The 24,064-nt window shown below is 47.6% G+C and overlaps 3 protein-coding genes across 6 annotated transcripts in view; 1 reads left to right on the top strand and 2 right to left on the bottom strand.

Annotated features, from left to right (window-relative positions):
* ccdc33 (coiled-coil domain containing 33) overlaps positions 1 to 12,361 on the bottom strand; it is a 31,855-nt gene extending 19,494 nt beyond the window's left edge. Inside the window, exon 1 of one of the 2 annotated variants that reach the window (XM_029152517.3) lies at positions 11,915 to 12,361. The gene's annotated coding sequence lies outside the window, so the exon portion shown is untranslated. Of the gene's footprint in view, positions 1 to 8,603; positions 9,033 to 11,914 lie in introns of those variants that run through there. The other variant, XM_029152519.3, reaches the window with a different exon arrangement.
* Positions 7,800 to 19,793, top strand: stra6 (signaling receptor and transporter of retinol STRA6). 3 transcript variants are annotated; one of them, XM_029152502.3, is made up of 20 exons: positions 7,801 to 7,959; positions 8,111 to 8,281; positions 8,342 to 8,486; positions 10,158 to 10,513; positions 11,292 to 11,358; positions 12,188 to 12,270; positions 12,356 to 12,489; positions 12,666 to 12,832; positions 13,399 to 13,524; positions 14,029 to 14,096; positions 14,343 to 14,422; positions 14,504 to 14,565; positions 14,658 to 14,820; positions 14,892 to 14,967; positions 15,329 to 15,462; positions 15,534 to 15,651; positions 15,871 to 15,972; positions 16,092 to 16,255; positions 16,877 to 17,014; positions 17,932 to 19,793. In XM_029152502.3, the coding sequence occupies exons 4-20, from the start codon at positions 10,443 to 10,445 to the stop codon at positions 18,153 to 18,155; spliced, it is 1,977 nt and encodes a 658-aa protein (XP_029008335.1). In that variant the 5' UTR covers positions 7,801 to 7,959; positions 8,111 to 8,281; positions 8,342 to 8,486; positions 10,158 to 10,442; the 3' UTR covers positions 18,156 to 19,793. The 3 variants fall into 3 exon arrangements, with proteins under 3 accessions (XP_040926987.1, XP_029008336.1, XP_029008335.1); XM_041071053.2 differs by having other exon boundaries at positions 7,800 to 8,281; XM_029152503.3 differs by lacking the exon at positions 8,342 to 8,486 and having other exon boundaries at positions 7,800 to 8,281.
* On the bottom strand, positions 19,091 to 23,411 carry islr2 (immunoglobulin superfamily containing leucine-rich repeat 2). Its single transcript, XM_029152501.2, has 2 exons — positions 22,898 to 23,411; positions 19,091 to 22,336 (listed from the first exon to the last, which is right to left on the bottom strand). Exon 2 carries the CDS (start codon positions 22,325 to 22,327, stop codon positions 20,207 to 20,209), a length of 2,121 nt encoding a protein of 706 aa, XP_029008334.1. The 5' UTR covers positions 22,328 to 22,336; positions 22,898 to 23,411; the 3' UTR covers positions 19,091 to 20,206.
* Between the last annotated feature and the right edge of the window lie 653 nt (positions 23,412 to 24,064).

Below are 24,064 nucleotides of genomic sequence, written 5' to 3'. Positions count from 1 at the left end.
AGCAGTCATTAAATTTGCAGCCGCTCTGCAGAGCTGCACTCTGAGGGAGCGAGGGACGAGGCTTCTATGGCCGGGATGCGTTCACATGCACACGTTCATGATGTTTGTCTGATCCTCCCTGAAACGTAGGTCATAGAAAAGTCTGCCTCAGTGAAATATGGTCGCAATAATATTCATAATCTAACATGAAAAAGAACATCTGCCAGTTACGGTTTAATAGAAACCTGAATTTAAAATGTTGTTGGAAACATTTATTAGGTTCTGACTTTTATTGTACATTAATGTATATGAAATAGAAGTTGATAAAAGTTATTTTTAAATGTTAAATGAAAACATCTTAACCAAAAATAAACTAGGTAAATGTCTTCATGCTGTTTTTTCATTATAAAAATACAACCAAATAACTGCAAGGCTGCAAAATATGCTGAATCTAGTTTTGTCGTTATCTGTCTGGCTCATGATCATTTTCAGCTCCTGCAGATTAGATTTTTTTTTTTTTTTACTACATCAGCAAAACCCTGACTTTGTTTACAGCGCTTTGTTCCTCTATTGTAAACAAAGGGTTTCTGTAGCGTTTCATTTGGAGTGCCCTTCCCCCGTCCACCTTTTGTTTCTGAAAGCCGAGGTTTGTTGTTAGAAGCCTCGGGTCGGAGCCTCTTCTCCCGCCTCAAAGCCGGTTGCAGATGAAAAATTTATGACTGCGCCTTGGAAGCCTCACATTCCATTTGAAGTGCGGCTGCTGCTCTGATGCGGCCCCCGCTGATGGAGGCTGCATCTGCCGTCTCCATTCGGCCACTGCCTTTCCTCACAGCGGGGGGCGGGTGCGCGTCAGGGGGAGCGGGGCGGGCTGGGGTCCACAGCTGTACAGGATACTGAACTTATTGGCAGGTATTCACCGAGGACACAGCTCGTGCACCAAATCACAGCACTGATTAGTAGGTGTTTCAAAAGCCAAGTACAGTACAAAGCTCACACTGCGGGGCGCTGCAGTTGTTCAGGATCACGTCAACTTAGGGTTTGATCAGATTTTACATAGACAAATTTATTTAGATTGCTTTCACTTGTGCTGCATTTATATTGTGTATGAATTATGGAGGCCGGAATAATGAAAGCCTCGGTCATTGCTAGATTGGAGTTTCGCTCCACTTACGAATATATTATTTCACAAGCCAATCTTGGCAGACATCTTACACCAAGATGAATAATATATCATTTTCCCACGTTGCCATGGCAGCCTGTCCATTAGCATTCACACTGTAATTAAACCCTCTATTAAATTCTAATAAAATGCTTCCACTTTTTTTATTTTCATGCAGAAATTAGAAATTGAGCAAGATTTATGAGACAAATAGCTGGAGTTTTTAGGAAATAGGTTCACATCTAAACTTGTGTCTGGTTTGATCTGCACACTTCGAAATGTCGGATGGACCCGACTTCTGAATGATTTCCTGCTTTAAAACATTAGAGACTGTACAACGATATATTCCGTTTGTAACACGTCAGATGTGATAAATACACTGTTGCTGAACGCCGTTCAAATGCCACTTAAATACAGCGGTGAAGGATTTCATCACCACGGAAGGCGACAATAACAACCTCTGTGCCAGAGCTGAACGTGCCGTCTTCTCCCAACTCCTCCACATCTGAGACCCTCAGTAAGTCAATAAAACCAAGAAGGCTATTACCATTAGCAAACATCCCCTGAACAAAGCATTCAAGCCAGTTTAAATCTTAGCGTTAACACAACCTCTGAGACGCTCCCTCCTAATTATGACACTACTGTATGTGCAGAATAGCAAGTGGCACTAATTAAGATCTGACTTACAATAACACATTGTGTAAGAATTCTTTGGTTCAAAGTCCTTGGCAAAGCCCACTCTCATGCATCAAGTCCAATGGTTTCCAAGCAACAGGTAATTTCACAACACACGGCGCCGTACATGCAGCAGCAGCAGCCTTTCACAGCGTCTGAGGCCAATTCAAAGTCACATCGGACGGCAACCTTGAGCCACTCGATATTGTTCGGAGCTCATGGGGGCGATGTCACACTTTTCACCGGAATAATTAGTCCAGAACAATGCAGCAGCATTCGTCTCCAGCAGCAAGGTCTTCCTTCTGGTGCTGCACGGATCAGCATTCCCCCGCAGAACCAGCGGTTTCCAGGCACGGGCTGCACAGGTTGATGGGTTCAACCCAACTCATCACCTTGTCTTCAAAATGATCCCATCAGTGTTTCCAGATTCATGCAAAGGCTACATGTTGGTTTGAATGATTCTACAATTATAGACTATTTTGTGTGGCTATATTTCATTTGTCAAAACTCAATGATCGTCTGGAATATATTGATCATGACAAAGTTTTATCACACAAACAAGGCAATCAACACCAAAAAAACAAGTCGACGTGAGTCTGGGTCTTAAAAGAATGAGCTACTAAAAACAAAAAATAAGAAAATGCTGACAGACAGCAACACACCATCAGCTCATGTCTCCTGGGCCTCACGACTAGTCAATAATTCAGGGGGGAGCAAAAAGATAGTGGACAGTAAAAACAGGACCGGGTGAAAAAGCAGAAAGCCGATATGGAAGCTAAGTCCTGTCTGCCTGCTCCTGACCCAGAGCAATAACATGTCAGCAGAGGCTTTCAGGGATTCAGCCTGTCAGTCAACGCACGGCTCGGTGAAGGGTTTCCGGTCGTTGGACACAGGAAAAGCGGCGCTTTCGTCCACTTCTCTACAGACAATAGGGAACTGATTGGTGCCAATGCAAATCACCATAGAGCATATTTGCATGAGCTGTGGTTAGTAGCCTAATAATGAAACAGTATGAGTGATGGGGCGGGACATTAAACAGTGCATGTGCACGGACAAAACCACCAGACAAACGATCAAGATGATCAACGGCGAAGTTGATTTAAACGCAGTGCACTGAAAAAATGACTTTGTAGAGACAGTAACAGAGGAAACTCTATAATAGAGAAAACATTTATTCAAGGTTGGAGCCAGATCAATTCATTACTTTCGAACCTTACATGTCATGTGTTGTTGTTGTTTCCGCCTCAGCAATTCAGACACACACGAACCAAAGCACGCTACACACTTCACATCACCAACCACAACCACCAAACTGGTGTGGTTTAAACTAGAACCGAGTGTCGTCTCCATCGCAGACAGGACTTCTGTCCTCCCGCTAAACAGGAGGAGGCGTTAGCATCGCTCTGCAGCTCTGCTCTCCACAGGGAGGAACCCCCAGCAGGGATGACTGGATGAGGGCACACAACAGGAAACACAGTGGCACCGAGTTGTATTAGGTTTTATTGCCGTCAAATGCATTGCAGTTATTTAAAAAAAAAAACACACATTTATTTTAAAAACGTATCGGGTAAAATATCAATCGAACTATGTACTCATAGACAGAAATAATCTTGTAATCCTGCATTTTCAGGATCAGCTACAGCATCAGCACCTTTAGGGTGTGTCAGGCACAGCGGCCCTGCAGAGCTGCTCTCCTGCCTCCATATGAACGCCACCTCCCATCTACTCACCAGGGCACGTTCATGCAAATCACAATCTGCCGCCATACTAATGAAGTTCTAGGTCAGGGGGAAAACAGGCATGTGACTCCTTCAGAGAGGCTTTTATATGGTCCAGTGACACAGTGCGGAAGGAGAGGACTGTGATGTTATGAAAAGAGAAGGAGGAATCAGATTTAAGGCAGAATTTCACAGGCGCCTGCTAAAATAAATGTGTTTGGCCCGGCCTTCGGGTCCCACAGGGGACCTCCTTACTGGTTTACTGTCAGACCCCTCCGAGAAATATGAGTCAGTCCAATGCAGTCATCTGGGGAATCTATAGCATGATCTCATTGTGACAGCAGGTGGATTTTAAAACCAAGGCGAAACAATACACCAGGGAGACCTTCATTACAAATGGAGTCACGTAATACTAAAACAATACAATATCTGCAAAAATTAAACCATGGTGTTACGGCGACAGAAACAAGATCACGTATTATCCACAGCAGCAAATAACAGGCCAGGTTCCACCATCTTTCTGCTGGAGTCGCGTGATTATGTTGAGAATAGCCTTCAGAAGAAGACGCATGTCTTTGTTTAGGCGCCACATGTGGAGAGCAGCTTTTTACAAATGGAGCCTGCAGCGAGTGATCTTCGCAGGGAACCTCCTCAGCCGCACAGAACCACAGTGTCATTTATCTGGACTGACTTTTACAAATCATCACACTGACCACTTCAAAGCGACCACCGAGATCCAAGGACCTCCAACATTCCCCGTGAAACCAAACCCCCTCCAGTAATGTGTAATGTGTAATCCACATCCTCGGTGGATGAAACTCTGGATTTCGTAATCCACATTTAAGCAGCGTAATCAGTTTTCACATCAAGCTGTAATAAAGTAATTCATATCGAGGTGTAAAACAGTTCCTTATCTCTCGTCTGGCAGAGTTTATCCAGCGTGTTCAGAAGTAACCCTGCGTTTATCTCTGGACTGAAACAACAACAGATCAAACTGCTTTATGATTCCAGGTCAAAATCCTTCTGCTGAAGGGGAACCAAGTAGAAAGCTGTAGCTATGATGATAAAAAGAAATGTCTCCTTTGAACCACCAGCCTTTGTTATGGAAGGTAAACAGATGTTATTGCTTTGGTGCCGCATGGAGGCAAAGTGATCCTCAATATTGATCCAGGTCTGAGACGCCGCAGCAACTGGTGCAGTCATTAGAAAAATGATAAAGAGACGAACTGAGTGCACTTTGTTTTACACAAACTGTGAAAAAATTGACTCATATTATTAAGGTCTCATCTGCTTTTTCAAAACCTAAATGTTCCTGTAATGTCATTTTACAATGTGAGCTCCACCTGTGTGGCACCAGGTGGGTGTTCAGTCCTCATTATAAAGGCCCTGAAGCCAACATGTGCACTTAGAAATGCCTTAACACTGCATGAGCCTTGTCCTAGTGTGTGTGTGTGTGTGTGTGTGTGTGTGTGTGTGTGTGTGTGTAGCAGGATATTCCCCACAGCTGTTGATAACCGAGACAGGCTCTTGCTTCAGCCTCATTCCAGCAGAGACGTGTGAAAGTCAAGCGTCTCTGAACACACAGTGAGACGCGTCTGCCCCTTCAGACTATGAATACATTATTCATCAGAAGAATCCGAGGCTGTGCAGACCGGGAGGCTTCGTCTTTTATGAAAACTGGTCGAATGCAGAGGCAGCGGCTCAAGCGACGCAGCGAAAGGCAGAGTTCAATGCTAAACATTCACCACTTCACACTTTTAGAACCTAATGCCAATCAACATGATGGCGGCTTCAACCAGGATGAATGAATGAATGAATGAATGAATCAATAAATGCAGCCTGGTTGGTTTCCAAATCATTCTGCAAGCACGAGGATGCGTAGAAGCAGAAGCTCAGTTTAGACGTCATTGACTGGACAAAAATAGAAAAAAGCACAATGGGTAATTCTAAATGAAACCATGTGTATAAAGGCTGACACACATAAAGGTAATTATTATTTTTCTGCCCTGAATTGCAACAGCTCTTTCGGGACAATTTGGCAAACCTCTCATTTTGATAGCAATTATGTTGGGCACGCTGGAGCGAATATTTCATTTCATAATTAAATACTCTGAGATGTGAGAAATGCAAATCCCTCATCAGGCTGAGACGCGACATGTTGCTTTGACAAGAAAATACATATTCATAGCACGTTTCTGGCATAAATTGAGTCTGTGGCTCAATTCGGCGCAAAGCGATGATGGCGGTTTTTATTTTCCTTCAGTGAGACATTTGTCGTGTTTTCCCTCAGAGTTATTTGTTCTTTTCCTAAAACATAAGGATTCTAACTTTTCTTAAATCCGAAGGTGTGAAATAAAACAAAGGAAACGGTCCTTTGATATGAAAAGCATTAACTGAGTCTCTGCCCTCTGGTTTAACAGGTCAGAGATCAGAATGTGACACTGGAAATGCACCAACAACCCTGTAATCCACTCCTCAGCAAACGCTCTGAGCGCGTGCTCACGCGGACAGGGCCATAATAGAGGACAAGGCGAGGCCACCATCTATCACGCCGACAGGTACAACATCCCATCTGAGAGTCCAGATAAGATGAGCCAACGTAGAGGAGCAATAAACGCCCGGCATCAATAACCTACAGAATCCTTACTCCTCCGGTTCATCCTCTTATCAGATGGGTCCGGTCCCAAACTTACCACACGCAGGCTCGCTTAGCTCTGCATTACACAGACACAGACACAGACACACACACAGACACACACACACACACACACACACACACACTATTTGCAAACTGCCAGATCATGAAGATCAACTCAAATCCAGCGAGTCAGTGTTTGTCCCCGCGTCTCCGGGCGCTTATATACAGATGATCGCTGCTCCGCTGCGCCGCTCCTCTGCCATAAATCTGAGGAGCTCGTTAGGGAGGAACGTGACAGAGCGAACACCAGCGCGCCTGTGACAAACTGATCACAGGCTCTTTAATAACCATCAGGAAGATTTGTACTTGTCACAGGCTCCTTCTGCAGAGCAGCCTATTCTCAGCTTTCATAAACTGGGAAATAAATCTTCTCCCCTGACCCACTGCAATAAAGAGGATAGAAAAACTCCAGCGACCTATACGTCTCACAGAAAATTGATTTTTCCTACAGACTGTTTAGTTTCAATCAACTTCTGTATATAATATGAAAGCTCATATACCAGAAAACAAGATTCATAAAATCCATGCACTGTAGGTCGAGCTGTCAATATTAATCTCTCTCCAGATCCAACTAAGACTATGCGGCTACGTGTAAATTATTACTTTATCATCATAATGTTAGTGAGGACACGTTCTACTAATCCGCGTATGCATATGAGGACGCGCTGCAGCGAGCTGTCGCCTTCACTGCAGCTGTCATCAGAGATAAGCCGCTCCTCAGCGTCCGCTCAGACGTGCATGTTTTTCCACCTCGCGCACACAAACGCAATTATGTTCTAATTGAGTGTTACAAGGCTCATTGATTATGATAGAAGCAGCGCAGCAGACTGAGCGGCAGAAAATATCCCCGGTAATTAGCCTCCTGCGCCCGCGAGGCCTCCAGGAGCAGTGATTTAATATGAGGCAATATTTCTTTGGATTACTCCATTAGAATTGACTTTGCAGACATTGAAGTGTTAATATTTATGCAACTCAAAATGAAGAATGAATAAGCGTTTTATTCCACTGAGGAATTTTACATTAGTACTAGCACGGCAGAAATTCCGCAGGTATTGCGTTGTATCCAAACGCTGGCTTGAGACGTGCTGCGGTGGAGGTCAGGCATGAGAAAGGCTGCGTTCGTGCCCCTCAGAGCAGCGCGTGATCACTTTGATGTTTTGCTGGGGAAAAACCGCCGTCAGCTAATTAATAACTGTGACGGCTCGGTTTTCCACATGTCGTAATTGCTTCGCTTCCTCAAAAGGGGTTGCAGAGTTACTCAGCAACAGAGGTCGCCTGCTCATACGGAACGGTCGCAGGAAGGTCACCCCATAATATTCCAACATCAGCCGCTTTATCTGAGCCTCCACAGCAGATCCTCATCTAACAGGTGAACACTGTGGCTCTTGTTCATGAAACACGAGAAACTGAATAAAACATCAAAGCCGCGTCGTCGAGGAGGCGGAAGCTGTACAGAGGCTGTTTGTTCGGTGATATTGGCCCGAGGAGCGTCTCCATCACTAGTTTGCACGTACAGCACCAGGAACTAATGACCTCGTTTGCCGAAGTTCACAGCTGCACCACAGTTTCCGTCCGTCGCATGCTGTTGCACACTTGCTGTGATGCAACTACGGTATGAACTGCCCTGTGATGACCCCGACTGTCGTCAGAGGAGGAGGATGTCCCCGAGCTCCTCACACTGAGTCACAGCAGGCGAAATACCTCTGAAACGTCAAGTCACATCTAAAAAGGTGGAGGCACATGCATGAATTTGAATTTGTAATTTCGGGCAAATCGGCAGCTGCGCGCAGCCTTGACCTCCTGAGTCACCTCTTCGTGTTTCACAACGTTCTGTCAGCTTGCATGCCGCAGCACTTTTACGATGCTCCCACCACAACACAGGATCAAACAGTTCAAAGTCCCCGCGGCCGCTGAGTGAGGAGTCAAGAAAGAGGCTGATCCGCAGACCGTCGCTGCGTTCACGCGCCGCTGAACCCAAGTCGGGCAGGTGGATCCTTCCGTCTGCTGGAAGTGATGAGGTTCTCTGATCCACGGGCACGAGACTGACTCAAGGTGAGATCCCAGGTTTTTTTGGGGCTTTCTGGGCCAGGACTGATTTCCTAATTTCCCCAGTTCAATCACAAGCTGCGGCGACAAAGCGCTGTGTCACGCGACGTACCGTAAAGTGATCCGCTCACCTGGCGCGGCGGCGGCGGCGACACACCTGCGTGCGGTCGGCACCGAGACTGGGAGGCACCGCCACAACAAAACCGTCCAGGTACGACGCGATGCTGCGCTACACAACGAATGTCACACTTAAGAGGCGCGTGCAGGTGAAACACAAGCGCGTTTGAACGCTGACGGTGCAGGAACGAGGCGCAGGTGAATCAGTTACCTGCGGGGGCTCTCGCGGGCTCAAAGTCTCTCTGTTGCCAGAAGATCAAGCTCAGTTTCAAAGCCACGAAGCTCGTCCATGACGCGTGTAAAGGAACCCGGAGGTCCTGGCTGCACCTGAGCGAAGTGCGCGCGTGCGCAGACTTGTATCAAATTCACGCATCTAGAGTCCAATGACCGATGAAAACGGTGCGCGGAGGCGTTTGGCGTCTGTGAGCGTCACACACAAATGCTGGGACGTTTCTGAGTCTCTGCCGTTTCTCGACTTAAAACTGAAGGCGTCGTCCTGCTCATCACATTCGCCACTGAAGGGTTTCTGACTCCACTTCCTAAACCTGATGAGGTGCCCTGTCCGCCTCGATCAGCCGGCCGCTCCGTGATGCAATTAAAACTGTTCAAAGCATTCTTTGCTCACTGACCCCTTTATTTTCAGGAGCACGTTTGATTTGGAGGCTTACTGTGCCTCAGAAGCCCCGTCCTCTCAGGGAAGTGCAGGTGTTTGGTAAACCGTAATCCCGGCATAATGAGGATGTACGGGTCAGACCCAGGGGCTGCTGCAAAGACGGCCTCAGTCTGAGTTTACTGCAGCGGAATGCACGGAGACAGTGGAACAAGTGTGTGTGTGTGTGTGTGTGTGTGTGTGTGTGTGTGTGTGTGTGTGTGTGTGTGTGTGTGTGTGTGTGTGTGTGTGTGTGTGTGTGTGTGTGTGTGTGTGTGTGTGTGTGTGTGTGATGGACATAACAGAAATGAGTTCTTCTAAAGCTTTTTTTCAACAAGTTCCCAAAAGAAAATGACTGAGCCAAAGTTGTTATTTTAGAAAACTGGTGAAATGTTTATCACAAATAGGTGAGTTTTATTTTGAAAACCACACAAACTGGTGAACAGTCTTGGTGTCTCATAACCTGAATGAAAGAGAGTATTTGTGTGATTTCTTTTCCTTGGATTAGATTTCTGTCCTCTGGGCAGATGGCTGCCTATTGTCGACTTCATATATCACGTATACAGTTGAAAACATGCTGCAAATTCCCCCTCTTTGTATTTTACACTTGATCTCACAAGACGCCCTTTGTTACCGTCGGAAAACCTTCCCGGTCAAAGTTTTAAAATGTGTTTAAAACAGCACATTTGAACGACTTGGCACCACCACAGTCTAAATACCTGCCTCATGTCAGCATGCCCTTCTTTATCTTTATACGCCTTTATGTTAATGCATCTGGGTTGAATGAACTCCACCTGGATCCTAATCAGTCAGACTGACGCGTATCCTGGAAAGTGACCGCCTCCGCGCCGGTGATTCACCTGGATTTATTTTGAGCACCTTTCCCAAATCTCTTGAACCGCGACAAAAGGGAACAATCTGGGAATTTACCTGCGACTCCCACCTGGACCCAGCGTGGGTAGCTGCGGTTTTATAACCCTGCACCCTCTCCGCCGCGCAACCCAAAAAAAGTAGCTGTAATCCCAGTAAGCTGCAGGTGGCCTCTGAGAGTGGCTGCCAGGATCTCCACATTTTTCCCTTTTTTCACACACTGCCCCTCTCTCACTCTCCTCCCAGGCTCCCAGTGTGGTGGTAACCCTCAGCTGAAATAGGGCCCGTGCAGGGTGGAGGCAGCAGGCTGCAGCCAGGACCCGTCAGACTGCTCTCAGCTCCTCAGTGGGACCGGGGAACCTGAGCGCAGGCTGCAGGAGGGCGTGAGCGAGCCTAGACCAAACACGGGCCACAAGGACGGCTCTGCCACCGACCTGGGAGACACTTCTGGCTCCTGAGTCAGGGAGAGTGCAGCTGTGTGTAGGAACACGGGTTAAAACACTCACTACCGTGTCTTTTTAGAAACCCACAATGGATAAGGATGCTTTCAAGGACTATGAGTACCCAGATCTGGAGCCTCTACCACCCAAAATCGAACCAGAGTAAGTACATTAGTGCTTAGAGCAACTGTTTCTGAATGTTTAATTCAACTTTAGTTGTGATTTACTGTTTGTCTAAATATGATAATATGTGGTGCTGCTGTTGTGACCTTCCAACTTTTGCAGCTCTTATTGAGATATTAGGTGACACTTGGCACACTTACTGTACCAGCGTTGGTGTGGGCTCTGCTTTCTGTCTATTATCCGTCATATTATGGCAGAAGCTGGATCATTGCCTTGTTATAATGAACGCAGGTCGTCCCACTAACTGGTGGATTTACCCAGAGAACCCATTAACACGTTTGACTGTACACCATTCAGCCACTGAGGTCATGATGTTTCATAGTACAGTAGCAGTGATAATATAAAGATGAGAGCTTGGATCCATCTTCTCATCACGATAAGCGGCGGTCTGAGAAGCGTTCGCTGTCACCGTCGCTGCTGTTTGTGCGACGCCTGTGACGTTTCCACGCGCGCGAGGCCTTCAGTGAACATCAGAGGCGTAATTAGCGCCCCATGATCAGGCATTCCTGCTCCCTGTAATGAACGTGAACATAGGCCGCTTGTTGTTTTCCCCCCGTGTCACGCTGATACCAATCCGTTTTAATGCAAATCTCCGCTGATTTCAGCCTCAAAGTTTCCAGGCCCAAACGGCCCTGACAGCGGCGTGTGAAAGGTTTAGTGGGGTCTAATGTAGGTCAGATCACTGACTTTAAGCCTGGAGTTTGAAGGTTTGGACTGATTGTTGTACTCATGTGAGTGTTTTGTTCCCTTTTTTTAGAATAATCTTGCCATGTGACCCCACGGCTGACGACAAGCTCTACCACATATGCATCACTGCAATATCTGTAAGTGCACTGAACGGGACGCTGGGGATGCGCTGACTTGTCATTCCTCGTTTTTCTATTTTTTTCCCAAAAGACAAAGCTGAGAGACGTGGCTTTATGACATGCTGCATTGACATATCAGACTTATCTTTTCCATAAGGAGATTATGTAAGATTTGCCCCTCAAAGTCAGCCTTCACTAATTACCTTCACCACCGAGGTTGCTGCTGGGCTTCACTTGCGTTTGTTTGTGTACTGCAAAACAGAGATTTGATGGATCACTGGGCCACAGTCCAAAGAGCAAATAATCGAATAATCTGATATTTTGACTGAGGTCCAGGTTCAGATCCAGGGCTCCTGAAAGCTTATATGAGGAGTTTACATCTTACATTTCTTTGAATCATCAATAGTCACCAAACATGTAGTTTGGATGCACATCCTGACCCATAAATGTCAGTGACAGTGTTTCTAGTCTCATATTCCCAGTTTCACCGCACAAACAACATTCATCTATAAAAAATTCAAAAGTTTGTGAACACCATTAATATTAATACAATATGTGTTGGGGTGATACTCACTCAGAGTTGATGCCGTTTGGAGCCTTTCTTCCCTCCCTGGTCCCTAAATGTGTCAGAGGTCGTGTCAGGTCACTGATCTCTCGCTGGTCACTGATCCTGACTGATGACAGTTCATTCAGACCACATCTATGGGGAGCGCTAATGAGCCGGCGCCATCCAGCCCCTTGTGGCCCCTCATTTGTAGAATCAGGGTGATGGCTGAGCGGTGGGGAGGCCACAGCTGCTCAGGACACCGTCCGCTGCGAGGGGCATTAACCTCGTTGTCTCCACCAGCTCGTCGTCATGCTGATCCTAGCGGTCCTAGCGAGGCGCACTAAGGACGGCCCGCGGCAGAAAGGACTCCCAGGTTTACTCAGGTGAGGCTCCTGCTGAGGAACGGCTTCGTCTCAACGCGAGGCTGTTGACGTGTGGGCTCTAAATACTTGTCGCTTGGTTTCACAGTCCAGTCAACTTCCTGGACCATACGCAGCACAAGGGCCTGGCGGTGGCTGTGTTTGGAGTGCTCTTGTGCAAACTGTGGGGCCTGGTCCTGTTGCCAAACCCCCTCCCGTTCACGACAGACTCCCAGAATAAACGTGAGCAGGTCCCGTCCTTTCACTCTACAACATGCGCTGGTGTTCCTCAGTATTTTGCCTTTAGATCCCTTCTAAATCTTTGCTGATGAGTATATTTACTTTTATATATTTGATCACGCTTCACGTCCGTCTCCTGTAGCAGCTCGTCTTTTCACACTCTTCCTGTGTATTTGCAGAGAACTGGCTGCTCCTGGGAGTCTTCTACTACCCCGCGCTATACTACCCTCTCCTGGCATGCGGTACATTACATAATAAAGTTGGCTACGTCCTCGGAAGCCTCCTGTCGTGGACACACTTTGGCGTCCTGGTGTGGCAGAAAATCGACTGTCCCAAAACGCCTCTGGTGAGCGATGATGGCTCCGAAACTCACTCGCAGTGAGTGAGAATGAAGAGTGACACCACCAACACAAAACTAGTTCACTATTACTTTTACTCTTCATCATCTGTCCGGGTTTGCGTTGTTATTTCAATGCCTAAGCCGATTTGTTCTGGTCTGGAAGCCTGTTGATTAGCAAACAAAGCTGGTCTGTATATCCTGGCTGGGAGAGATGTGATTGGAAAGATAAATATGGGGCATTTCAGCAGGATCCGTGGACACGCGGCCGGAGCTTTGAGCTTCACCCAAGCCCCAGATTTAGTGTCAGCTCCTCGTTGTTTGGGTTTGTCTGAGGGATGAATGGCTGAGACTCAAAAAAATTAGTTCCAGTGTCTGATGATCTTAATCAACGGGCTTTGTCACAGTTAATAAGTTTAGTGTCTATTTAGCCTCTGTCTCTGTCGAATAGCGATCTGGCACACATCGAACGCTGCATAAATAAATCCTCACGTTCAGTGTTTGAACTAACAGCGTTTTCAAATATGAATCTTTTTGCTGCAGGTGATTAAAAGTCCGCTTTTGCCCCTTTGCAGATACACAAGCACTTCTCCCTGTTCTCCAGCCTGCCCCAGATAGCCTGCCTGGCATTCCTCAGCTTCCAGTATCCCCTTCTTCTGTTCAAGGGCTTGAAGGGCAGTGAAAAGAACAACGCCACAGAGGTGGGTTCTGACCGGGGAGCGGGTTCTGCACATTTTCCGGTACTGTACCACTCATACAGCACTAATTGTTTGGTGGTGGTTACGTAACAACCTGGATAAAAGCGTCTGTGTTGATTAGCAGTCTGCATACCTGCAGGCTCGCGCTATTAAAAGAGAACAAGCTGCCTAAGACCCACATTTCTCCTCCATCTGTAAATGCGAGGAGCCTTTTGTAAGCTGCGCGCTAATCAGGGAGCTTACTTGTGCTCGGAGGTTGAGGGGAAATGTGAAGTTCATCGCAGCATGCCAGTGGCCTAATAATTTTAAGTGGCTTTGACATAATTGGTTTATGCTATGTTCTTGATCAGATTATGAAAAGGTTACCTTGTTTTTCACTGAGAGGATACAATGCTGCGCTTATTTCATGCTAATCTCTGCGCGGTTATGACAAGGCGCGAGTGGAGCAAGCGTTTCAGACGCCCGATGATTTTACAAAGGCCTTACGAATCTATTAATTCATTACAGGATCTAAGCAGCAGCTACTATAAAGACTATGTGAAGGAAATACTCAAGAAGAAGCCAAACAAAATCAGGTGAGAACACTGACCACACGGACACTGATAAAAGGAAACCATGAGTCATGTGGAGGTTATCCACAGGAAACATGCGGCTGCTGTGGGCGCACTTTTTCAAAAACTTCACAGGAAGTCTGATAAATAAAACAGTTCCTGTTACAGAAAACTACAGTACATAAAATAATAACTTAATAATGCTTCATTGATGGACAGTTGGGAGTTCACTGCTGTTTAAATGTGTAACTCTGTTCCCCTTCACCTCAGCACATCGAGCACAGAGACGCCCAGGCTCCATCAAAGAATAATTGATGCAGTGAAGTTATATATTTATACACCAGAAGATGGTAAATATGTCCTTTTCTGTTTTTCCCCTCTGGACCAGTATCAGGGTTGAAGGGTTTCTAATAACACTGTTTTTTTTCCAGCTTTCCGTTTCCCACTGAAGCTGGCGACCTCGGCCGTGGTGTCCTTCATCACTCTGTATCAGGTGAGGCATGTGAACTGAGGATCAGACCTCACGTATGTCACCGCCGACCCCCCGTGGTGCCGGTGCTGATGAGCAGAGCCTGTCGTTTTCAGATGGGCCTCCTCCTGATCCTCGCCGTGGTGCCGACCCTCCAGACCGCCCGCCGGGGGGTCAACGAGGACGTGGGCCGACTCTTGACCAGCGTGAAGATAACGCTGTCTCCTGACAAGCACGAGGTGGTCCGAATCGTGATGTACTACATCTGGTGTGTGGAAGGTGAGTGGAGCCCAGATGTGCATGTGTAAATCAGACTCTTTGAGTCAGACTTTGCGTCTTCCTTCCTTCAGTGTGCTACATCTGTGCCATGACCCTGTCCACCCTGGTCAACCTGGCCATGCTCATGAGGTCCATGGTTCAGCATCGGTAGGTTTTCTTGTATTTTTTTTATTTTTTATTCATCCTCCTCCCAAAGTTTCAGGGAGCGGTGGACGTGCGGCGCATCCTGCCTTCTTCATTATAGTGTAAGCGCTCATGTGGGAGTTATTATAACATAATAGAGCACTAATCACGCAGACAGACAGAACAGCAGCCGCCCTGGGTTAACTGCCGCTGGAATTGAACATAGCTATTAAGATAAGACACAGAATGCTCATCCATTAGCATAAATGCAGTCACGTAGAGGAAATCGCTTTTTGAGTCCAGCCCTGAGCTGCATGACGCTTGTTCGCCCTGAATAACCTGCCGTATGTCGCATGTACATGGGTTCGTGTTCTTCTCTGTGCAGCTCAAACCTGAAGGGGCTGTACAGAGGGGACATCTATAATGTTTACAACTGCCAGAGGAACATCAGAGCTTCGCGGCCGGCGCTGGTCTGCTGGATGGGCTACACCAGCTTCACAGCGGCTCACATCTGTATCGGTACAGTCACTGAGTACTGGCGGACAACAGCCACGCGTTGCACGGTCTGAAGCTCTGGTCTCTCCCCACAGGCATGATCATCCAGACCCTGGTGTTCTTCCTCTGCCTGCTCATCGTCGTCTTCCTCGTGATCATACCTGTGCTGCACCAACAGAACCTAATTCTGTTCCAGTTTCTGTGGAGCATGTGGTGAGTGAGCGAGTGGTGAGGTCTCCACACACACCCAGGGATGAATATCCGACTGTAGAAGCTTCTGTTGTCGCACACTTGTACGCGTTGATGCTTCAAATTGTGTCTGATTCCTTCTTTGAATTGAGACTCTTGGAGAAACAACCTGCTCCGTGAACGTTTCTGTGGGTTCTGTTCTCATTCCTTTCATTCGGATTGTTGGTTTTTCTTTCCCTTCAGGCCCTTCTGGCTGATGATTCTCTTGGCCGTGTTGATTCAACACGTCACCGCCAGGTTTTGCTTCATCAAAAAAACGGCAGGCACGCGGGACTTGAACAACAGGTGATTTGCTCTGGTTGTCGTGTCTTTTGGTTTGTGCCCTGGCGTTCATGCATTCTAGGTGTTTTACAGCCTGTTCATTGTACGTGTGTGTGTGTGTGTGTGTGTGTGCACGGGAACAGGGGAAACCTCTTCCTGCTGACGTACCTGCTGTTTCCGGTCAATGTTCTGATCGGGGTGCTGCTTGCGCTCTGGCGCATGATCATCACTGCCCTGTTTAACATTGTTCACATGGGACGCATGGACATCAGTCTGCTTAACCGCAGCGTGGAGGCCTTTGACCCTGGTGAGCCTTGGATAATATTACAGTATATTATACTGTCACTGTGGAGCTCACTGTGCATTAAATCATGTCTTATATAAAGGGTAGCGTGGCTACTTCTAGGGCTGCTTCTTCTATAAATAGGGGTCTGGTCCCTTAAAAACACACAAGGCTTAGCGAAAAGCAAATTGCATTTTACATTTTTCTTTTAAATTCTTTAAATCCTTTTTGTTTGTAGTCTTAGACACAGGATGTTAACATATTCATTGGTATTAACATATTGCTTTAACTGTAGCTGCCTCTATGTGTGTTTTTTGTGAGGCTTGAAAAGAAGCAATTTTCTGAGCAAATGCACTTTTACTGATCCCACTTAAAGGCCAGAAAAGCGTATCCTGCCCACTTTACTCGGCCTGCAGCTCAAATGATATCTGTATTCTGCTCAGTGCAAAGGACTCTAATTGCACCGATCTCTGAAATCGGCTGCGGATTTGAGACATCTGTTGTCAGGAAAAGCAGGTGGTTTAAAAAAAAAAGAAGAGAAAGAAGTGTGATTGTGCAGCCATTATGTGTGAGCGCCACAAAGCCAAGGCGTGTTTATTGCCTCGGCCCAGTCAGAGTGACGCCCCTCCCTGTGCCTGTCCACAGCCTACCGCTGCTACGCTCATTATCTGAAGATTGAGGTGAACCAGTCGCATCCTGTTATGAAGGCCTTCTGTGGGATCCTGCTGCAGTCTGTGGGCCAGGGAAGCAACGCTGGGCAGAGGTCGCAGGATGCTGAAGAGGGTGTGTAGCACACAACTGCAGCACTCATATTCACAATGGACGCCTTTGGGATGGAGTAGCTGCAATTCCAAGCTTTCTATTCTTTTATGGTGAAAGCATAAACACTGACTGTCAGTGAATGTCACCTCCAGAGATGAACGTGCACAGACATTCTGGCATCTTTAATTGTTGGCAGGGATGTTTAGACTTCGGCAACATGAAACCACGTCGTGACCGGCACGCGTGAAGGAAATGAAGGCTCGGCCGCTCGCGTGTGACACGTCGGGAGCAAATGGAGTCTCACAGTGGAATGATTTAGAGCCGCGTTGCTGGTCTCAATCGAATAAAGCGATCAGCTGTCCTCGCGGCAGACTCACATTTGGCCGAGCCGCCCGTCCCTGTCAGCAGCAGACAATGAAGTCATGCTTGTGCTATTTAGGAAATCTGAATCAGACCAGTGTATAACATGATGTATCCACACACACACACACACGTATAGTGATTAGCAGAGATGGTAGAAAGAAACAGGCAGGAACACGGTTGCTGCAGAATCCATCTGTGTGTTATCTAATCCCACATAATGTAGCTGGGCCTGGTTGCAAATGTGCGGCGGAGCTGTTTCTGTTTGCATCTGGAGAGCAATGCATTAGCACTAATACTTTATTGTGTTACAAAGATTTGATGAGAGAGTTGATGAACTCCGGTAAATGCCTGCTTTTGTTTATGCAGCCGAGGGCGTTCTCTGTCGAAGTCAAGCCCAATAACGCTCCCTCCGTGCTCAGTGGGTCAGAATGCGATTGCTTCCTAATATTAGGTGTCCGTTTCTACACCTGTGTGGCCTTCACACGACGCTCATCCTTATATTGAGGCTGAACGGGCGTTTTGCACACGTGCTGATCTCATGCTGTACCTTTGGTGCCGTGTCCGCGTGTCCCCAGGCATCCAGCTCGTCCAGCAGGAGAAGAAGCAGCACAAGGTGTCCAGCGCTAAGAGGGCGTACGGGCACTGGCAGCTCCTCTACACCCTGGTCAACAACCCCTCGCTGGTGAGCACCAGGAAGCACTTCAAGCGACAGCCGGCGGGGAGCTTCGTGAACGGAAGCCTCAACCGCAACACCAAGGAGGGGAGCAAAAAGGAGGCAGAGGCTGCAGCCAGCAACTGAGGAGGAGCCGGAGCCCCACGGAAGCCTCTTTTGGTCCTGGGCGAAATTTACAGACATATTGTTTGCCCAGATGCTCTAGTACTGTTTGTAGTACTGCCTTTTGGTATAATAAGTTCACACATAGGTTCGTGCATCATGTAGAAATATTGACCAAGCCCAGAGACTGTGTGTCGTCTTTGTCTCTATTTAGACCAGAGCTGCACTCTCCTCTGGTAGAAACCACCTGTGTGGCACTATTCTCTCATCTAAGCACATTCGTGTGATTTACAAACATGAGTTATTTATGTGCTTATCGTGGGATTGCCATTATTTGCATTATGATTCAAGCTGTAGCGTAATCACGTCTGAATATGTGTGAAATAGTGCAAACATTGAGCACTGACAAAACACACGATTACAAAATCCACTCAAGCATCGCTTTAAAGACGTATTTATATGTAGAATATTTACTATTTATAAATTGTCAAATGAACAGTTTTAATAGACGGGATACAAAATGTAATTGCCAATAACCTGTAGAAAAGGATCTAACAGGCAAATAAACCACTTGCTGCTACGAGCGTTTCCTTATGAACGTCTAAGCGTCCGCATTCACATTTTAAAACTAGATAAATAAAATATGCACAACGATTTAACGATACTGCGAAAATAAAACGAAAATAAACGTTCTTCTAAAATTATTTAGATTCTTTAGTCGATATCATTTAAGAACGGATTTTAGGATCCAAACCTTTGACAAATAAAATACTTCTTAGATCCTCTTTTGTTAGAATTTGCGTCGGAACATGAGAAACGGAGAAAAAAGACACTCAAATAACCGTCGAAACATTCCTGAAACGTAAATTATAGAGTGTTGATTTTATTTTTTAGTATTTTGATATTTTCCTGCAGCACAATAGTCTCGGATGAGTAACGAATCGAGGTAGGAGCCTGTATAGTTTCACATGTTTTATTAATTACACTTACATAAAATGATATCAAAAAATCCTTAACGGCCACTGGGTTTCTCGTTTCGTTTTACAACAAAGTTCACAAAAACTCACTATGCATCAAATTACAGGACAGTGAAGCCGCCAGACGCTCGCGCGCGCCTTTAGCGTCGAGGCTCCGATTAAAACTGACCGTCGTAAAAAAGAAACAAAGGATAATTTCAGTTCACACGGCTTCACATCACAGGCTGACAGTAACATCTACAGTCCTAGAGACTACACTAAACCCACACAAGGAAATACGTGTGACATGCCACGGACAGTTCCTTGGTAAAAAGCGAAGTACACAGCAAGCACCCGTTGATTAAGAGGTTAACGTCGCACACTTTTAAAGCCTTACACAACGTGAAACAACATTTTGTTGGTAAATAACCGGACGGGTCCCGTCAAGCACAGCACAACTGAAGGTGACATTTCCTTCCTGGACTCGCAGCGCAGCGCAGCGCACAGGGCGCCGGAGCGCGCGCGCGCGCGCTGCCGGGCAGGCGCGCCGCAAATCTGCGTCTCAATTCTCGCCTCGTTTCCTCAAATACAACCACCCAAATGCGGACGTGTCAAGTGTGTGCACCTGAGAAAATAACAATTCGCCCCGTGTGATGTTTCTTTTTCTCGTGCAGACGTTCCCTGACACCGGTTTTTAAAACGTTTTTATAAAATATGGCACTTTTTGTTTATTGTTGTTGTTTTTGCGGTAATTTTTTAACTCGGTTTTTTTTGCGTTTCATGGTGTCTGACTTGACGCGTACACAGCCTGCGCCCTCGCGCGGGTGCGTCTGTCCGGCGGAAAGGGAACGTTTGCGGCGTTGTCGTCGCCGCTGAGGTCCGGTAAACTGTATAAAACTGTGCTTGCATCGCTCGTTTTAACCGTACAGCAGACTACAAAATGTCACACGAATTAATTCACAATCTCAGTGACTGGCGGGGTGATTTCTGAGGTAAAAAAAAAATCTAAATCAAAGATCCACCTTTTTTTTCACGTGTAGAAATGGTGAGCGAGTTACCTGCTTCAATGTAGGCTACTAAAGGAAAATATGTTACAATGCAGCCGCGGGCGCGCGGGGCTCAGCGGCTCGGCTGCTTGTAATTGCCGTTGATCTCCTCCGAGATGTTGACTGCCTCCGCTCCCAGCGGGAGCCTGTCACTGTACTCCGAGCCCACTTCAAACTCCTCCTGGTTGGTCTTGGACGAGGACCCGGGGATGGACTCGGTCACCACGCTCCCCTCGGCCTCCCCCTCCGCCTCCCCCTCCGCCTCCGCCTCCCCGTCGCCCAGCTCGCTGGGGTCGAAGGTCTTCTCGGACCCGGCGAACGACGCGCGCGGGTCAAAGTCTCCGGTCATTTGCTTCTCCAGCTGATCCGGATTCTGCGCCTTCATGATCAGCTTGTAGGTCTTGCCTTGGTACTTGTACAGCAGATGGCAGCAGGTGGCCCCCAGTAGGGGAACCGTGGCCAGGCCCAGTAGGAAGATGCTGACGATCACGATGATGAGCAGCGAGGGGATCTTTTTCCTGGTGGTGAAGACCACCTGGACCTGGCAGTCCTGCCCCCCATAGGTGAGGCACAGTGTGTAGTTGGTGCCGGGCTTTAAACCGTGGAAGCGGTAGGAGTTCACGCCCTCCTCTATGTTGGACCACTGGACCACCGAGTGTCCGTTGCCGGTGTCCACGCAGAGGTAGAGCCTGTCCAGCGTGGTTTTGCTGCCCGCGGACTGGAACAGGCCCACGGGCTCTTTGTCCACCGTCTCCTGGGCCTCGCTGTGGCTCACGTGGAGGCTGCCTTTGCTGCTGGGGAGCTGCAGCGGGTTCAGCTGCACCTTGGCCTCCGTCTCCGACACTTCCAGCGCGATGACGCCGAAGTCGAAGGTGTACTGCTTCAGGTCGTCCAGGCTCATGTTGAAGGCGCGGTTGGAGATGTACTCGCTGCCGTCCCGCGTGCCGCACTTGCTGGCGAACGAGGGGTTCTTGGCGACGCCGTCGGCGTTTTTGTCCGGTGACATTTCGGGGCTCTTCTTGGTTTTGTCCTCGGGTTTGGACCAGTTGATGACGTTGTTTTTGGACGGTTTGGCGTCCGCCGGCTTCTTGGCGGGCGAGCGGCCCGCGTCCGGAGCGGAGTCGGACCCGGAGCTGCCGGGGGTCTTCTTGGAGCCGGTCAGAACCAGGCGGACGGCGCCCTCCGCTCTGCCCAGGTCGTTCACCGCCGAGCAGCTGTAGTTCCCGTCCTCCTTCTTGCTCAGACGAGGGATGACGATGGAGCCGTTTCGAAACACCAGGAACCGGTTGCTGGTGGTTTTGTCGTTGATGGGCGCGTCGCTGGTCTCTCCGGTGGAGGGCAGAACGAACAGGTGATTCTGGTTGCCTGCGATCACCTCCCAGCTGACCTGCGGCTTCGGGCTCCCGCTCGTCTCACAGGTCAAGACGACCGTGGCGCCGTCGCTGAGCTCCACGTTGTCAACGTTGGGCTCGGAGGTTATGGTGAGCGTGGGGGCCTTGCAGTCCAGTTTAGGCATCTGCGTCACCTGGGTGCCTTTCAGATGCTCGGGGGCCTCACACACAATTGAGACCTGGTCCGGCACAGTGATCTTAGTGGTTGAGATCCAGGTTCTCATCCACTGCAGGCTGCAGGAGCACGTGAAGGGGTTGTTGAAGATCTGCAGGTGAGACAAGGAAGCGAGTGCGTCGAAGGTGCCCTGGACAATGGTGGTGAAGCGGTTGTTGTTAATGCGCAGGGATCTGAGGTCTTTGAGTGTGGAGAAGGCGTCCTTCGGAAGGTTCACCATCTCATTGTTGTTCATTTTCAGCAGCTGCAGGGCGGTGAGGTTGTGGAAATCCACCCAGGGAAAGTTGACTATTTTGTTGTAGCTAACGTCCAGGTTGCGGAGCTGGATGAGGGGGGCCAGGGTGCCCGTCTCTATGGTAACGATCTCGTTGTGGGCCAACCACAGGGAGCTGACCTGAGTGACATTGACGAAGCTCTTGCTCTTCAGATATTTGATCTTATTGGCGGAAAGGCTGACGGTGGTAACGTTGGAGGGGAGCCCCACGGGGACCACCAGCAGGTCTTTGTAAGCGCAGTCCGCGAACTGGTGGGTGAGCTTGTCCTGGCAGCTGCACAGCTCGGGGCAGCACCGCACGTTGCCCGTCACGGTGGTCAACAAGGCAAGGAGCTGCAGGAGCCGTCTCGCCATTTTGGGCACCTGCAAGAATCGGGTTCGCAGACATTAGCCACGGACGGGGCTTTATGAGATGCCTCCATGCAATTTACTGTGTCCACTGCACAATCGCCGAGTCCATTATAGGAGCGGAAATGTGCAGAGAGAGCTCCTGATGCGGAGCCGTTAAAAGATCAATTAGCCTCAAATACATTAACAACTAATAAATACAACGAAGGAACCAAACAGCCCAAAATGCGCAGACTGCTACAACTGAGTTGAATAAAACAACGCTTTTCATGATGTGAACTGCATTATGTCCAAATGCGACCGTTTGTATAAAAACACACACGCACGTTTCCACTGTTTTAAGTTCGGACAAAGTGTTTGCAAAAGGAAATCCATAAAAAAAACATTTTACTTTCACGCACTGTTAAACATCATTACGCATGTTATTCTGCGTCCCTGTGATTCATTCGACTTCCATCCTGACCTGCGGGACGATTCTGTCTCTTAGCTTCGACGCGGACACTGTCCAGCATCACTATTTCTGTCATTTCCACCTTTCGTGCATTACCTGCATCATTAACCAGTGACTCGTCTTACCTGTCCACCGTTAACTTCAATTCCTCTGTCTTATTATTCACGGAGTTTTGGTTCCTCTGAAACAAGTTTAATGCGCGAAAAAACTGGACCCCTCTATGGATGCGGATCCTTCCTCGTGACTTTTGCGGAGCAGGACGGCGGTGATGAAGGGCGGTGGTGGGATCATTTTCCCGGTGAGTCGCTGTTACGGTCCAACGCCGCTTTTTTCCCTGTCCAGCGAGTGCGGTATCCGCTGCGCGCCCCCGACGCCGCGCTGCGAGAAAAGAAACCGTGAACGCGCAGCCTCTCCCATCTCTCTCCTCACTATTAAAGATACAGAAGCTCCGGGTCCCCCACCCTCAAAGAAAATTCATAATTTAACGTGCCATGTATAATTTATTACCTCGACCCAATGATAATCTTTGACCTCATTCGGTCTGACTGTGTCCTATTGTTTTTCCTAAAGGAGTCAGAGTTTCCAAAATACGCTGATGGATGTTACGTTTAGTTGCATCTACAGACACAGTTTCTAAGATGAGTCGCAGCTGGTCATAAACAACAACAAGAATAACAACAACAAAGACCCTGAAGAGGAATGAGACAAAATCATTGGCCACTTAACATTTAGATCACCTGATCTCGCGTCACTGCAAAAACGTTAAATAATGCAGAAATACAGTATAACAGGAAGAGTTATCGAAATATAATTCAAACAGCTTTAAAAATAAAACAAACATTTGATCTGCTTAATGGGTCTTAACCAGAAATGCAGTGAATTCCGGTGAACACATACAAAGTTAAAGAGTTACTGTTTATTGTTGTCATTAATATCTTGGTTTTTGTTATTCATACATGGTTTCCTTTTGTTTATCTATATGGTTCTTAAGGGTTCAGTCTCGGTCATATATGAATCGCTGAGTGAACCGAGCTCTGGTTCAGGAGACTTGTCTTCTGTAGAAATACTGCCATCGTGTGGCGTAATGCATTATGCACTGCCCGTGTCCCTAATTATGGGCGGTGCATACAGTGCAGCCCAACATATCAACTAACATAATTCACCACGAATTAACATAATACATTGTTAATTATACACATAATATATTCTGTATGTTCTGCCTCATTATGTTATATAGATTGCTGAAGTTAATTTGGTTGCTGCTTTTTTGGCATGGTTAGTAAAGTTCAGCT

The sequence above is a fragment of the Betta splendens genome, chromosome 6 (assembly GCF_900634795.4).
Source record: "Betta splendens chromosome 6, fBetSpl5.4, whole genome shotgun sequence".
Taxonomy (NCBI): domain Eukaryota; kingdom Metazoa; phylum Chordata; class Actinopteri; order Anabantiformes; family Osphronemidae; genus Betta; species Betta splendens.
The sequence above is the reverse complement of the archived record's forward strand: the minus strand, read 5'-3'. Positions and strand labels throughout refer to the sequence as shown.

Bases quoted from the DNA above. Each gene is read 5' to 3' on its own strand.
- stra6 (XM_029152503.3), top strand. From the start codon at position 10,443: ATGGATAAGGATGCTTTCAAGGACTATGAGTACCCAGATCTGGAGCCT. The intron at 12,490-12,665 runs GTGAGCAGGTCC...GTGTATTTGCAG, and splicing joins GACAGACTCCCAGAATAAAC to AGAACTGGCTGCTCCTGGGA. The intron at 15,463-15,533 runs GTACAGTCACTG...CTCTCCCCACAG, and splicing joins AGCGGCTCACATCTGTATCG to GCATGATCATCCAGACCCTG.
- islr2 (XM_029152501.2), bottom strand. From the start codon at position 22,327: ATGGCGAGACGGCTCCTGCAGCTCCTTGCCTTGTTGACCACCGTGACG.